The sequence below is a fragment of the Myotis brandtii genome, unplaced genomic scaffold (assembly GCF_000412655.1).
Source record: "Myotis brandtii unplaced genomic scaffold, ASM41265v1 scaffold123, whole genome shotgun sequence".
In the NCBI taxonomy this organism is placed as follows: domain Eukaryota; kingdom Metazoa; phylum Chordata; class Mammalia; order Chiroptera; family Vespertilionidae; genus Myotis; species Myotis brandtii.
In genome coordinates this window covers 17256248-17273905 of record NW_005354291.1, presented here as the reverse complement: position 1 = coordinate 17273905, position 17658 = coordinate 17256248, and the positions used below count along the sequence as shown (strand labels likewise).

The window sequence follows — 17658 nt, the reverse complement described above, 5'->3', positions numbered from 1 at the left end:
AAAAAATCCCACCCATTTAAACTCTAATCATGGTTGGATATCACACTTAAATCTTTGAGGTACAACCAGCCAAGTTAATAACAAGTATATTTCTTCATCCCTGAACTGAAAGAAAAGAAATAATTAAAAAACTACTGGTTTCAAGAAAGCTCTATTCATATGTTAGACTTTTAAAAAAATGTTAGTTTTCAAATAATTTCTAAATATAATAACTAATAGTTCTATTATTCATTAACAATTGCCTTTCTCCTCTTCAGACACCCCATATCTTACTCATGTCCCCCATCACAAGGGGATTTCAGGAATGAAGGAAAAGACACTGCCATTGAGGAGAGGGAGTCTAGTAACACAACAAACAAAACTGTAATTTGAAGCACTATTTCCTTTACATTTGAGCTAGTTTGAGAGGAATAGTAAGGGGCAGTGGTTCAAAGGGCAGACGATGGAGCTCCCTATCCCAGCCCTTCCACTGTGCTGTGTGCCCTTGGACAAGTTATTCACATTGTTCTACCCTTGTCTTTTTATCTGCAAAATGAATGACCATGGCGCCTATTACACAGGTGGTCAATAGGAATTAATTAAGTTAATGCCTGCAAAGCACTAGGGCAATGCCTGTGCCATATCAATCTATAGCTAGTACTGATTACTAATATAGATTACTTTTATGATATGCATAATAAATTCAAAATAACATAAATTAGCCTTGTCTTCCTGTGACATATGTGAAATGATGAAATAATACAATGTATTTAGCCCGATGCTAATATAATAGACACGGTGAAACATCATCAACTGATTTGAGAGAGAAGCAGCTCTCTTCAAAAATACTGCTTAATACTGGTTTCAAATGAACACTACTTTGAATATACTTTAATATACACCAAGAATAGGTTGATGGTAAGAAACATCATTTTATATAAATATTTTAGTTAAAAATCCATGATGAAATTTAATAGAATTGTAGATTGTAGTCTACTTTTTAAATATAAAACAGTTCACAGGTCTATTTACCCAATGGGATCTTATGCAATATGAACCCAGTATTCTACACATGTTGTTAAAATATGGAGCAAGGAGCAAGCATGTCCATCAATATCTTATTAGTGGTTATGGCTGAGGGGGGTATATCAATAGGTATTTGTAATTTGATCCTTTCTATTTTCAAATTTCCTATATTTTATCATTTTAAAAACATTATTTGAAGAATTAAAGCATGTGTTTCAATTAACCACATATCTGTCAATTACAAACAGCAAATAACCTTGCCACCAAAAACACAATTTATAATGATGACTTATTTTCATTGTAGTGCCTTTCTTTTTTGTTTCTTTCCTTGATACATGATATCTACTTAAGAAGCTCAAGATAAAAAATAGTATAACTACATCTCACAGTTTTGAAGCTTGCATTCTTCTTAAGCAACGATGGGTTTTAGAAAGAACAGAATTATTTAAATGTTAAGACATGCCAGAATCTGGGAAATGTATTTGATAAAAATGTATTTTCTTTCCTTCAATTGCCATTTTTCAAGAGGCTTTCCTCAGTTTATGTTGTTTATTAGCAGTAAGTAATAGATAGCTCTTTTAAAAATTTTAAATTCTATGCTAATTTTTATATTTATCCCCTAGCATAGTTCCTTAAAAGGCAACATCTTAAAAGCCTAAAAGAAAATGATTTATAAATAGGAATGTTTTAAGCGTTCAGTAGAGAGATGTTAAAATTACAGATTTTAATTATTAGCTGTGGAAAATCTACTGTCTTCCAAGTGGCCTTTATATGTTCTGCATGTAAACAATATGAAGGAATTCAGCTCTACTACAAGCAGATCTTTTTGGATATGCTAGCTATCTATTGCTAGTGAGAATACTCAGAGAATATTAACAACTTCCTGCCCTTATATTCTAATCCTAATCATTCACATTCACATAAAAGAGCATAAGTCTGGCTTCTGGTTCTGTGTTTATTGTAGAACATGTTAAATGAAAGCAGAAGGTTGGCACTGTCTTTGGTTTACATACCTCTGATGTAGCTGGCATTGAAACCTTTCTTCTGGATGCTAAAGTCACTTGAAAAGGACACAAGCATCTCATTTGCACTTGAGTTGAACGATAGGCCTTTGGCAGTTGCTCCACAAAATTTCTTCTGGCTCTCTCCATTATCAAGGGATAATGAGTCATAAATGCAATTGGGTGCTTCTTCAATATCGAAGTCATTAAACGTTATCTGAATGATATAACCAGCGGGGGCTCGGAGGGTCCACATGCAATACTGGGCGTTAGGGTAGTCGTTAGGGTAGCATGGAGAAGTAAAGGTCCCAGAAGGGTTGGATAGCACAAGCCTGCAGTTGGCACATCCCCACACTGTTGGCCAGACAAAAAAGAGACAAGAGAGAAGGGCTAGGATCAGAGGCCATACAATAATCCAAGAATACCACATGCTGGGGACAAACAGTAAACATTTTAAAATACCAAAACATAATCATGAATATTAAAAGGGAAACAAAACCATCTCAGGGGAAAAGAAGCAACAAAAATAAACCAATAAACATCAAAAAGTGAAAAGAAAAATACATATTCTAGAGCAATTATTCTTAAACTGGTATGTGTGTGGGGGGTGGGGGGGCATGTACTCTGAGAATCTGATGAAAGGTATGGGAAATGTTTCTAGTAAAATGCACCTTTGGCCTACATTTTTAGGAGTGCATGAGGCCTCAGGAGGCAACAACAGATTTCACAAAGCTTCACTGAGCGTAGGTAAGAATCTCTATTCTAGATAGTAATTGAACTGGGTTCGAAGGGGCTACAGAACCAGAAAGGTAGAACTCAGTATTATAAACCATGGATATAAAGGAAGAGAAACACTTAGGAAGTAAATGTTTAAAAAGAAAGCAACCAGAGGTGGAATTGCTGGGTCATAAGGTAGTTCTATTTTTAATTTTTTGAGGAACCTCCATACTATTTCCCATAGTGGCTGTACCAATTTGCATTTCAAGCAAAAGGCAGGTAGGGCACTCTGGTTCCCATCAATGCATAAAGAAAATGCAGTGCACACATGCAGTGGAATATTACTCAGCCATAAGAAAGAACATAATCTTTCCATTTTCAACAACATGAATGGACTTAGAGGGTATTATGCTAAGTGAAATAAGTTAGACAGAGCCGAACCCAGTTTGGCTCAGTGGATGGAGCGTCGGCCTGCGGACTGAAAGGTCCCAGGTTCGATTCCGGTCAAGGGCATGTACCTGGGTTGCGGGCACATCCCCAATAGGAGATGTGCAGGAGGCAGCTGGTCGATGTTTCTCTCTCATCGATGTTTCTAACTCTCTATCTCTCTCCCTTCCTCTCTGTAAAAAATCAATAAAATATATTAAAAAAAAGAAATAAGTTAGACAGAGAAATATAAATACCACATGATTTCACTTATATGTGGAATCTAAAGAGAAAAATAAACAATACAGAAGCAGACTCACTGATACAGAGAATAAACTGAGGGTTGCCAGATGGGAGGGGATATAGGGCTCAGTGTAAAAGGTGAAGGGATTAAGAAATACAAATCGGTAGTTACAGGGATGTAAGATACAGCATAGGGAATATAGTTAATATTGTAATATGTATGGTAAAAGGTGAGCACTAGAATTACTGGGGGTATCACTTCCTAAATTGTAGGTCTACCCACTATGCTGTACACCTAAAACTAATATAATACTGAATGTCAACTGTAATTGAAAAAAAAGAAAATAGAGAGAGAAAACATCCAATACAAAAAATAAACAGGTTATCTTCTGGCAGACTGTATTTTTTCTAGAATTCAAATAAATAGCATCACTTGTGTGAAATATTTATAGTTTTGAAAATAGTTTCATTTACCACAGTTTGTAATGATATACTTGTGTGATTATCTTATTTATGCATACATTCAGTAAATATTTATTGAGTGCCTGTTATATACCAGGCACTATTGTAAATAGTATATACCAATGAACAGGAAAAAGGAAGTCTCTGAAGGATTATTACATATCATATCCGTTTTGGATCCAAAGGCAAACAAATACTATAATGACACATGGTAGTAAGACGTAAATGTAAAGCAATCAATTATTTCTCAATTATGATTTATCCAAGCTCTGGCTTCCAGGTAGAACCAGAAACCAAGGTCTACTGTTATCCCAATGCCTTTGCAATTAATATTCATACTAATTTTAAATATTTGCATAAATGTAGGCCATAATTCCATTTATCCAACATTCTGTATAAAGTAATTGCCATAAAACTGACACAGAAATTTTCAAACAATAAAGTACTTTCCACTATGATAATGGAAATCACTCTAAATGACGTCCCTCCCTTTTTCACAGAATTGAGTAGAATGAAGATGCAATAGCTTTTCTTGAAAATGATAGTCATAACAAATATTATTCCCTATATAGTGATATATTCAAGGATGTATATGTTATGCTGCTCAAATTACCTTTTGCTTTTTTCTTTTCCCTGTAGCCACCTTGTGTCATGCACTGTTTTTGTATCATGCACTGCCTTGCCAACTCTGCTCCCCATCTATTCTTGCTAACTTGCCCTCTCTTAGCTCTGCCTCCCTAAATCTCCAACATCTTGTACAGGCCCAAAGACAGCCAGGAGAAAGCAATTTATGATCATCAAGTGATCTCCAAATGCCTTCTCTCATCCATCCCTGGACCACAGTGCTCCTCTCCCTTGTAGCACTATTCAGAGCAGCGTGAGATTATATGCCTGCTGTCTGTCTTCTCCTGCTAGTCTCTAAATTCAACAAGCAGAAAGTATGTACTGTCATATTCACCATCTTACTCCTTATAGTATCCCTGACACATGGAAGACCTTTGATAAAACTGATAAAACTTATGAAAAAATAGTTTAAATGAATGAGAAAATGCCTAAATTAAAAATGACTTAATATATGAACCTAATTCAAACAAAGTCTAAGTCTAAAAAAAAAGATAAAGGGTGTGTGAGCTCTGGAGTATCTCTTTAGATGGGGCTGGGGGTTCAATTATTTCACCTCCAGCACGGGACCCAGATGACTGGACTTTTCTGATAAGGCTAGCTTCCTGTTACTGTACCTTAGGCTCAGGAGAAAGAAATAATTTAACACTAATATATCCAGTAATATGCACTGAAGATTAAAAAGAAAAGCAGCCCAGCCAGCATGGCTCAGTGGTTGAGTGTCAACCTATGACCCAGGAGATCACGGTTCGATTCCCAGTCAGAGCACAGGCGTAGGTTGCAGGCTGCCCAGTGGGGAGCATTCAGGAGGCAGAAGATCAATGGTTCTCTCTCATCATTGATGTTTCTATCTCTCTCTCCCTCTCCCTTCCTTTCTGGAATCAATAAAAATGTATTTAAAAAAAACAGAAAGGAAAATAAGTTATTGTCTTTGTGTCATCCCAGCATGTATGCAGGCAGTATCATTTATCCAAAAAGAGATGCCATTCCATGTATCCAAGACCCAAGTAATATTCATGATATCCTTTATCATGATATATGATTCTTGCCAAATTCTTCCCTCAGAATTGAATGAAAGATACAAGAAAATTCAATTTGACTAAAAACACTGACTATGTAATTTTGAACAAGTTCACCTTTCTGTGCCTCAGTTTCGCCAACTTTATACAGGTGGTAGTAACAGCACCTGTCTCCCAGGGTTATTGGGAGGACTAGAAGGGTTAATATTGTGAAGTTCTGGGAGCTGTACAGGAATAGTTAGCACTATATCAGCGTTGGCTATTATTCATCATTACTATAACACACAATATGTGCATCAATAACTTAAGAGAGGAAATAGCACCCCACCTTGCTAGCATCTCTTTTTCTCTGAGGCACTCAGTGGGATAAAAAAAGAGAAAGAAGAAACACCCATAATGTCCATTTAAAAAACAACAGTTAAAGCATTCGTTTCCGTGATTCTCATCTCCAATACCTAGACAGAATTTAGAGATAGTGCTACTAAATAGTGATTATCTTAATTGGGTTAAATGTCAATTAAAGTAAACACAGTATTGTCATGTTCATTATCTTTACAGATCAATTCACATTAAGGGGCTTTCACATATATTACCTCATTTGATATCATAATAACCCTGAGAAATAGTTCCACCTCCATCTTCAAATGAAACAAATAAAGCTAATATAGATTACATAATTTGCCCAAATTACATATCAAATTCATAGCAGGACCAAGAGTCAAACCAGCTCTTCTGAAACTAAGTCTATCATCTTTCTAGGAGGGAATAAAAGGTGCCACTTTAAAAAAACACAAAAGACATAGTAAAGGGGTAAAGGGGTAAGCCCAAGTACCCTTTTAAGAGACAATATTTTTCAATGGGCAATTTCGTAAACATAGTACAATCACACCCAAATTAATATGTTTTAAGAGGCTAACTGTGAAATATTTTTTAGTAAAGAATGTTAGACAATCTAATACATAGTGCTTAAGATTTTCCCATTTGGAGAAATCAAATGTCACTACTAAATGATTCCTATACTATGAGCTAATTAAGAAATTAATTTGTTCTCTCCTAAAGGCAGGGCTACTACATCTCCTAAAAGATGGCTACTGAAGTACCCATTGAATGAAGCTGTGGGTGACCAGAGTTAATATATTTTCTAAAAACTACCCAACTCAAGTCCTGCTTCATTTGGCTCAGTTGGTTGGGATTGTCCTGTGCACCAAAAGGTTGCAGGTTCAATTCCAGGTCAGGGCACATGACTGAATTGTAGGCTCAATCCCCGGTGGGGGATGTGCAGGAGGCAACCAATTGATGTTTCACTGTTACATCCATGTCTCTCTCTCTCTCTCTCTCTCTCTCTCTCTCTCTCTCTCTCCCCCCCCCGCCCACCTGCCCTTCTTCTCTGTCTAAAAATCAATAAAAAATATTTTTAAAGAACTACCCAAATCAAAACATCTGGTTCCAGATGTTCTAAAAAACAGATACAGTGGGGCCTTGACTTAGGAGTTTAATTCGTTCCGAGACCGAGCTCCTTAAGGAGCTCGTTAACTCAAATGACTGTCAACTCAATGCAAAAAATCTGCCCAGAGAAAGCTGGTATCTCAAAAAACTCATTAGTCGGAACACTCGTAAGTCAAGGCCCCACTGTATAGTAACATATTTATAATTTATAAAAGCAAAGTTTTCAGGTAATTTAAACAAAACAAATTTCACCTTCAGTGCTTGCCTATGCTTGTGGATGTTTGACAATAATCTACTCATACATACTTTTACAAAATTTTATTTTTCAAAGGAACTCAAACCTAAAATGGAAAATCTCCCAGTCATGCCAAAGCCTATCTTAATTTATAAACATTTAAATACAGATTCAATAACCATTATCTTATGGGTTTTTTTTTAATCTCAGAGATTTGAATTTCTACTCCACTCTTGATCCAAGTACTTCTCTGTAAATAAAATATGAAGTACTTTAAAATTTTACAAAAACAGGAGTTTCAGAACCCAGGATCTAAATATAGAGATCAATTTTAGCTACTTTCAACACAGATCTGTAGATGGAATAATTGTTTTTCCTATACTGTGTTAAATGCTGAACAAGATGAATGCATTCAAATTAAATTTTGTTCTTTGGTTGAATTTCTGTGAAATTTTCACTAATGAATTTGTTGGACAAACTAGCCAGTGAAAATCATTTTCAGAAAATTTAGCTTAAGTTGCAGGCTCAGCTTGCATCTATTTAAAGTCCTTTTTTGAATGATCAATGTAACTATATTTAATTCCAATGAATGAAAAGTCTGTTAGTTGCTTAAAACAGTTGAAAATATTTAGCAGCTTTGATGGTTTCTGAAGATTAAACCTAATGGCCAGTAGTTGATAATTCTTGGGCCAATTCTAATGCCTAAATCATTACAAAATCAGGACAGCCACACACCAACTCTCCAGATCAAGTAAAATGCTGCCAGATATAACTTCATTAAAATGTAAAATAAAAATAAAACTTTAGATACTGGAATGTATTAAATGACTGATAATATACAGTACTCAACAACTTCATCAAAGTAAATTTAAACTTAAGTGATTTCTGGCCTACAGGCAGATTATTTCAAGATGGCAAGGAATCTGGAGGCAATCTGGCTGTGAATTTGCAATTCACAACAAATCTGTGATTCTGCTAATGTGATAGACTTGGCAAGTATCCCACTCTCCCTTACCTCTCTTCCTCAAGCTTTGCACTCAAAAGTAGCATCTCCATGTTGGGAGGGTCCCTCCTAGACCAGGGCTACATCGGTCATTCCAATCTCCGGCTATGACTTTCAGCAGCCAAGCAAGGATATCAGTTTATTCCCAAAACAGGTTTCCCCAGAGTTAACCAGAAAATTGTTTGATTTCCCTCTGTAATGTTTCCAGCTCAAAATATTCTTTGGAAGCACCATGAATATAAGGCTACCACTTACTTCAATCACTTCAATAAAGCTTGATGTAGCTAGAAAATTAACAAGAAGCTGAATTAAAGTTTCCTTGATGAGGCACCTTTAAGCTTGACACTTTTTTGAATCTCCAAAGAAATTCACATGCACCACACCCTCAAACACATTTCTATCTTCATAAGATTGTTAATGTTTAAACTTTGAGTCCTGTCTTTCCATAATCAGCTTAGCATGAGAACATTCCATACGTAAGGGCAAAGGTAATACTTTTGGAAGATCCAAACAAGAGAACTGTTGTAAATCCATCTAGAGTCAGCTTATTACATTGATATATACCCATTGCAAGGGGATTAAAAACACAAGCACATGTGCGGGCATATGCACCCACACCCACACACATTTTCATGGGAAACTTCCTTCTTAAGCAGTAAGTAGTTGAGTCTTTCTCCAGTATTTATAGAAGAGAAAATCTAAAGGCAATGCATAATTTAAAACAACCTAATCTGCCTGGTCTATCACTTACTCTACCTTCTGGTTAATATATTCAAGTCTCTTATCCCCTTCCATATTACTATACCGTAACCACCCACACCCCCTCCAAAAAACACATTCCTTGTTAACCCAGCCACGGATCTTCTTGCTGTCTCATGCATAGGCTTTTGAGCACTACTAAAAAGAATTAACAAAATATTGGACATTATTTATACTAAAGAATTCACAAAGTATTGGGTATTATTATACTTAAAAGGCTTCCAATTTTATCTCACTCACCCTCGGCAACATTCAATGCTTCTGAACTTTCCGTGATTCTTTACTCTCTACCCATAGTTCCTACTTCCTCCTTTTTCTCCTCCTGCCCTCACTCTGCCCTCTTTGAGAATCCCCACTACTCCACTTGTCCTTAAATCCTTGCTATTCCAAGTCTGGCCCCTAGATCAACAGCATCAGCAGCAGCATCACCTGTTGGGAGCGTGGTCAGCATGCAAAAATCACCCAGACCTACTATTCAAAATCCATATTTTAACAAGATTCTCTGGTGATTCATAAGCACATTAAAATCTGAGAAGTGCTCCTTTAAATAACAACATACAACAGAAGCTATTCACAGTCTCCATGCATACACCTTTTCCCAAGCAGATGTGCTCTTCCCACATCTCCTGCAGTCATATTTATATCATGACCTCTGGCTACCCAGTCAGATTCTCTCTTTGAGAATTTGTTGCTTTTGTGGTGTGTTTACCAGTAATCTTCACCCGAGGATATTTTTCCATTGATTTTTAGACAGAGTGGGAGAGAGAGGGAAAGACAGAGAGAAATATTGATGTGAGAGAACCACATCGATTGGTTGCCTACTGCACGCACCCTGACCAGGGCCTGGGCCGGGGAGGAGCCTGCAACAGAGGTACATGCCCTTGACCAGAATCGAACCCGACCCTTAGGTCTGCAGGCTGACACTCTATCCACTGAGCAAAACTAGCTAGGGCTCTCTTTGAGAATTTGAAGTCAGAAACACAGATAATTTACTCAGAGAATGGTGAACAATGGGATGGTGAAATTACATAAATTCAGAGGTGACAGATGCCTTGGCTACTTGCAAAGGGCATGGATGGGCATACAACAAAAGAGGAAAGAGCAAGAGAAAAATGTACAGGACAGAGATAAGAAACAGACCTTTGGGAAACACAGACTTCAATTCTAGTCATTTCACGACCAGTAATCAACAGGAGGAGCTGTTCTTTGTAGCTTGTCTTGGGAATCTGTGACAAGAACTCTTACTATACCTGCCATGCCACTTCTTGACTTGATTCAGCTTTAGTGAGTTTCTGTTCCTTACAACCAGGTATGCTTCAAGCTCATAATTTTTGGGGCTCTACTCACTCTTTAGTGCTCTCTCAACACTCATTCTCTCTGGGTGATTTCATACAAACCCAGGCCTTCATTATGTCCAAATACTGATGACATACATGTTCTACTGAGCACCACACCCACACTTGTGAATGTCAACTCGACATCTCCACTTGGATATCCCATAGATCCCGCAATTCAAATATCAGTCCTCAAGTAATTTGTTTTTATACACTTCACAGTTGTTAGTAGTATGAGAATCATCCAAGCTAGAACTCTGAATAGCCTTTCTCTCTTCCTTCTCCAACAACATTTCAAATAGTTTCTCAAGGGTTATGATACTTATTTTATTCATGGTTATGTAATTTATTTCCTCATCTCATTCCCATGGCCACTTAGTTTAAGGTTCTCATCTTTTCTCTCTTGGACAAAAAGCTCAGTAACTAGTCTCCCTGTCAGTAGTCTTGTTACCTCCAACCCAACCACCACATCACTACAAGAAACATCTATGAAAATGAAAATGAAAATCTACAGGTATGTTTTCTGTAACTCAAAATCTGCTCTGGGATCCAAAAAGACAAGCTCCTTTGAATAACACATACAGTACTCCATATCTGCCTCTTCATACTTTCTAACTCATCTCTTACCATCCCCACTTCCATTCACTCAATAAATACTTATTAAGCATCTATGTGCCTGACACTGTAATGGACAAGATATAATCTCTGACTTTAAGGAATGTATAGGTTAGTGCAAATACAGATACAAAAGTAGTGATAATATAATGTGAAAATTGCTAGATAGAACAGATAGATGAGTGTGATAATATAGGTTTAGATTCCATAGAAATGGTACCAGTTCTAACAGATGAGAAAAAAACTGGAACCTAAAAATGCAGCATAAAAGTGGGCCAATAAAAAGGGAAGGCAGAGGAGAAAAATATAAGAGTGTTCTGGGCAGTAGCGTCAGCAGATGCAGGTGAGAGAGATCACAGATTGTTTAAACAACTTAAGAGTTCAATTTAGTTGAAGCATAGTGTGCAAAGTGGGGAAAAATAAGAGATAAAAATTAGGTCCTTGCAGGATTTTGCAAACCATGCTAAAGAAAACAAAAACATATTAAGAGCAATAGTGAAAGTAAAAAGGTTTTAATTATGGGAAAGCAAAATAATCAAATTTGTGTTTAGCACAGATATTTTTATAACTCTCACCCTTTTACACATAAACAACACAAAACTACCAGTGAACAAAGGCCCTTGCAGCCTAACTCAAAGGACTTCAAAGATGACAAGAAGAAAGACAAAAGACAGCAAGCCACCATGATAGCTTGTTTGTGGAAAGCAAATAGCTGTCTGGGGTGGGAAGATTAATCTACAAGCACTCGCTGAAGCAAAGCCTAACTGTTGATGGTAAAACATAAAAGCAGCAAAGTGTCCAACCTAGAGTTGATCGAAGATCTATCTTACTTTGATCTTACATGTTTTATTACCCTAAAAAAAATGAGGAAACTATAAAAAACACTCACCTAGTGTTCATGCCACTTGGGAATCTCACAGAAAATCTTTCTATATGGATCATCTAGGCAACATTGCAGAATAAAATTTGTTTTTGTTGGCATTAACTAGGAAAATATTGTTAAATATTACCAACATAAGAGAAGATTGTCTTAGCCTAGTAAAAGCTAATTATAGTTCTAATACCCATGAAGGTAATGATGTAATTACTGACTAAATAGTGCATTACTAACTTTTTGAGCACAGGAGCTATCCATATAAAGCACTAGGCTGTACTTGGCTTATGGTAAGATGCTAAAAAATACTAGTTTTTAGGGGGAAAATCGGAGGTATCTATAATACTATCAATAATAAAAATATACTTAAAAATATTAGTTTTTAGTGTTGTGATTATGATTTTTATTTAATAGCAGAGCATGTTAGTCATATTTCAGTTTGTTCATTCACTCATTCATTCATTTATTCATTCAATTCTCTGGGCCCCTACTTCCATTCATTTTCAGTTTTCTTTTAGTTGTCTTCACCTATGGTTACCAGAGGGTGAGGAGGGGAGGTATGAGTAAAACAAATTTGAAAAGTCAGTCAAGGCTATTGCTTTCAATTTATTCCATGTTATGTGGTACAGGTGAAGAACCTGAAATTAATAGCTAGAACAAGTTTTGGTTTTAAAAACTTGCCCTCCCAATAGGTTGGGAGAATATATTGGAAAGAAGATGGCAGTAGCAGGATAAGTGTGCATCTTAGCTCAAATTTTCCAAATAAGCCTTTAATTTGAGGGTAATAAAAACCCACTCAGGTTTGTACACAGAAATGGAAGCAGTTTAAATAGTCAAGGTTTGGAGTACAGCAAATTATAGATGCAACTGGCATAATTTTGTCCCTTTAAGGAATGCTTTTTTTATGTTAACATCATAGTAATAAGACAGGACTGATGTAAAATTTCCATAATATAGGTTTTAAAAAATAAAAATATTTTCTCAGTAAAACTTTCCATAATATAAACAGCTTGTTAAAATATGTTGTCCAGTTGCCTTAAGTTTATTCATTGCTAGAATTACTTTACTTTTCAAAATATTTACATAATGTTAAAATCATATAATGTTAAAATATGTACATGTTTGCACATAGATCTCGAGTATATTACTGATATTACTGTATGAAAGCGAGAGAGATTGTCTTAAGTTTTTTTCAGCAAACTCTAAAATTGAAATTTGACAAGATTTCTTCTATACTAACACCTTTCTATCTAAGTCACATAATCTAGTTTGTAAAGAATATTTTTGTTATTATTGCAAAAAGAGTCAGTGTGGCAAGGACAGTGTGCTTATAAAGCTGAACCAGACACCCTCTCAAGATCTTTTCCAAATCTAAAAGTATGCCTTTCTGGTATTTCCTTTAAAATTTGAATATAAGCCATATAAACGTATAAAATATATTGTCCACAATATGAAGAGAGGGAGTGAAATAAAAATAACAACAGTAATTCTGAGTAGCATGTAGTAATTCCTTTGTACCAGATGAGAGCAGAGTCAATTGCCTTCTTCTTAGGAGAGCTGTGTTTTTGTGACTATCTGGCTGCATTACAAGTGGATCCCAGTGGGTTCCGGGCTTGGCTCTTCCATCAACCAATCATATGACTCTGAGCTTGTCCCAAGGCATTGAGGCCTTGGTTTCCGCATCTGAAAGAAAAGTCTGTTTTGGTTCTAAAACCCTAGTGTGGGTGATAGACTCAGGTCCTTACACACAGGAGCTTTAATTGTTCCCTTTTCTAGGAAGAAGCTTCCAGGAGAGTCATAAAGATATCTGTCGTTTCCCTAAGGAAAAGAGTGTGCCGATGTATAGCTCGCAAGATCATGAGACAAGAGGGTCTTTCTGAGTAGTCATGAACCTCAGCCTGTTTGTGTTCATTTGTCCACTTTGGGGCCACCAGTCAGCCAATACAGATTGAATGAAATTAGAGCTAATGGTCAGCAAACATCCTGGCTTCTGGGATATATTCCGACTCCTCAAGAAAATTTCCACATCTTGCTAACAGTCCTGATTGTGCTATTTTGAATACTGCTGGCTTAGAATTATAGAGCAAGCTGTGACAGATTGTGAAGATTTAGTGTGTGGTTACATCAGGAAAAAAAATCACCTCCTTTCCACCTAATGGAGCTGCTTTAGTGTTCTTGATGCCTACCAGCTTACTTTACAAAAAAAAAAAAAGTTGGCTTCTATAAAGTTAACACACCTATTGAGAAGCGAGGCTGAATTCTGGCTTGGCACATCATGGCCAAAATGTTTATCTAATTTCAAATTGCACTGGGTTGGGGAATGAGGTGATGTAGGTGCTAACCCCGTAGAGCCCCTGGCAGGCTGTGCACATCCAGGCAGCTCAATCGGCATCTCCACATTTAACCTGCTTCACCTCTGCCCCAGGATCCTCCACATCAATCACAAGTCTGCAGCAAAAACACATTTTAAAAAGTTCACAAAGTTCACCAAACTTTATAATTATAAGTTTCCAGGATAGTATAAAAATCGCCTGGCTTACTGTCTTCTTTCAGCCAGTTCTATTTTTAAAGTTCACAAAATGGGAGAGTGACTTGTTATAGGTGGGTGCCTAAGGTCACACCTGCAGGCAAGCCGGCAAGAAGGCCAAGCCACCGAAAGGAGGTGGGCTGGGTGGTCTACGGAACAAACCGTGCAGCTTGTTTCCTGCTGAAAGCGCAGACCTGGGAACAGAAGTTTGTCAGTGTCCCAGAGGTCTGAGCTGGGTCAAACCTCACTGTCGCTGGAGGCTGCCTGCATCTGCTTCCTCACCTTTGGGGAGCTGGATGATCATTAGAAATTTCTCTAAACTAGTTTCTATGCTCTGGGAGGAAGAGAAGTGTTATTTTAACATACAGATTCCTTTCATGATCCCGGTGAGAACATGAAGTAGGGAAGTTTTGTAGGGTACTACCTAAGAAGTTATTTTGAAATAATAATAGGTGTCAATCTATTCTGGCCCAATACAAGCTACATAACACATAGTTTAGTCACCCCAATCTTCATCAAAATAACACTAATGAATAGGCATACTGAAATCACATAAGGAGATCCATCTTACAGGGAAACTGAAAGAGAATTTTCAAACAATGGCAATTTGGGATCCAATATGAATACAGAGCTTTAGACACACATATGTCATTTTCCCAGGGAAGGGTTTATGATAAGACTACATAATATTTTGGCATCAAATCTCAACTAAGAAAAGATGAGAAACTTTAGGCTTTTGGGTTCTTTGAAAGCTATTTGCTAAGATAATTTGAATTGAATCACTACTCAGGGAAATCAAAATGGTTTTCTTCTCCCTCCAATATAACCAGCTGCCTTTCAGTTTTTAGGATGAGGAAGACCTTAGGCCAGGGGTGGGCAAACTTTTTGACTCGAGGGCCACAATGGGTTCTTAAACTGGACCAGAGGGCCGGAACAAAAGCATGGATGGAGTGTTTGTGTGAACTAATATAAATTCAAAGTAAACATCATTACATAAAAGGGTACGGTCTTTTTTTTTTTTTAGTTTTATTCATTTCAAACGGGCCGGATCTGGCCAGCGGGCCATAGTTTGCCCACGGCTGCCTTAGTCATTGTTCTGAAGGACCCGGCCAATGCAGCACTGTCCCGGCTGAAAGGACTGCTGCTAGCCTCCCTATGCCAAATAGGCAAAAAATGTTAATCAAATTTTAATAGAAGTTAGTATTTGCTTATAAAATGATGTTAATAGTTAATATATGTGTATAATTTTGCCTGAAAGGAATCGTTTCTTTTAAGTTACCAAAATATTTTTTCTCTAATACATCATTTTATGGATATTAGTTTATGATGTTTTACAAATTTCTATGAAACGAAGTCATGATTCCAAAGCAGGCAATGCAGATGACATTCCTTGCTCTCTATCTGTCTTACAACAAACATAGTAAGAAATATATTTATGACCAAAAAAGACAACAAACAGAAATATATGTATAACATTGAACTTAAAACACAGTCCAAAGCTCTTGGCCAAAACATAAAAGAGAATGTTCTAAGTGACTGTGAGACTTGATGTATAGCTGGCAAAGTGAGGACCTTGTCTGGTCATTACCAACTCAGACACAGCGAAGGCCCCCTTTCACAAAAGTCGCGAAAAGCAGAACCCTAAAGGAGACCCTCTCTTGTTACTTCTGTTTACTATACTTAAACACTGGTTCACAGGAGAGCTGAAAATTAAACACCTATAGTTCACAGAAGCTCTTTTGGACACAAATCTAAGTTTCCAATTGAACTGGCTTCGGAGCTGCTCCAACGCCAACATCTTTACAGCTGCTCTCAGCATGTAAACCCCCCATACACTTGACTGGAAATAGCACATTGCCTGGCTGGAACTTTCTGCACAGCACTTCAGTGAAAGACACTACTGTCCTCTCAAGCACATTATTCAACAATTAGATTGGGGCTGCTGAAGCAGGAGACAAAGGCAGCACTATACACTCGCTAGTTCTATCAATTTGCTTCATGACATCATTTTTAGGTACGGCCTTTCAATTCACAGTTTGATTTTTTCTTTTTACATGACTTCAAGTGATATAGAAGCCATGCATTATGATGCGCATCTACCTCCTGGGGTACACTCTTTTCATAAATATAAAAAAAAGGCTTTCGTTAGAAAATCTCATATGTTAGTATATCAAAACCATTACTAAAGGCAAATTTTAATATTAGTGAAATTTTAATGAAAAAAGTATATCAAGCCCTGCCCGGTTTGGCTCAGTGGATAGAGCATCGGCCTGTGGTCTAAAGGGTCCTGGGTTCGATTCCGGTCAAGGGCATGTACCTTGGTTGCAGGCACATCCCCAATGGGGGGTATGCAGGAGGCAGCTGATCGATGTCTCTCTCATCGATGTTTCTAACTCTCTATCCCTAACCCTCTCTGTAAAAAATCAATAAAACATGTTTAAAAAAATCTAGATAAAAAAAAATATATATATATCAAATTATTCTCCACCTAGGTATAAATCATAATACTAATGTGCTGATTCTTTTGCTGTCTTTAGTGAATTAAATGTTTTTTTAAAGAAAAGATGATGCCAATGTTCAGTTGATTTGACCCAGGATTTTAGGGGAAGGCTGGGAGGAAACTTTCTACACTAAGAATCTTTGATATGATTGTGATTAAATTACTGTTAGATATAATTGCAATAGCATGATGGCAGATTAAACTATCTCATTCTCCTCTTGGCCTCCTTTGATAACTGATGATAAGAAACTCAGAAGAGTAAAATAAAATACATTTTAGACATAGCTTGGGTGGGAGCCCTTTGCTGTCTGCTTCCTCTTTGATTCTTTGGGTTATATCCAATAAAAATGGAAGTAGAGAGGGAAAAAAATATAGATATCTCTAAGATGACCCATTTATCTTGAGTTCATATTTTGACATTGTGTAATGTCAGTACACAAAGTTACAGACTTCCTTCTTCCCACATAGAAAAAGGTTTGGGTGGTGTTTTGTTCCTTTTTTTCTTTATTTTGGTGGTGTTGGGGGTGGAGACCCGAAAATCTTGGGTACACCCTCTGAAGTTTAAGACTATTTTCCTTGGCACTCTTCACCTAGTTTTATTTCCTTGCCAGATACTTTTTCTCAATTAAAACCAAAAATTCATAAGATGGGCCAGGCTAAAAAAAAAAAGTAAAGAATAAAAAAGGGTTGAGTTCCACATGTATATACATAACATGTATACTTTCTGGATGCATATCATATATATGTAGACAATCTCCCTAAATGTCCAGTGTTACACATGGCAAAGATTCACCACTCAAATACCAAGAAATTGAGGAAAAAGGACAAACATATATACACACGAATGAACATCAAAATGTATATAACCTTG

General features: G+C 36.8%; 1 protein-coding gene across 7 annotated transcripts in view; it reads right to left on the bottom strand.

Moving 5' to 3' along the window:
- The window catches only part of ADGRG6 (adhesion G protein-coupled receptor G6), a 137564-nt gene that overhangs the window by 66227 nt on the left and 53679 nt on the right, over positions 1 to 17658 (bottom strand). For all 7 annotated transcript variants that reach the window (XM_005859072.2, XM_005859073.2, XM_005859074.2 and 4 more), the window contains exon 3: positions 2019 to 2360. In XM_005859072.2, coding sequence (XP_005859134.1) covers positions 2019 to 2360 — 342 coding nt within the window. The remainder of the gene's footprint in view (positions 1 to 2018; positions 2361 to 17658) is intronic.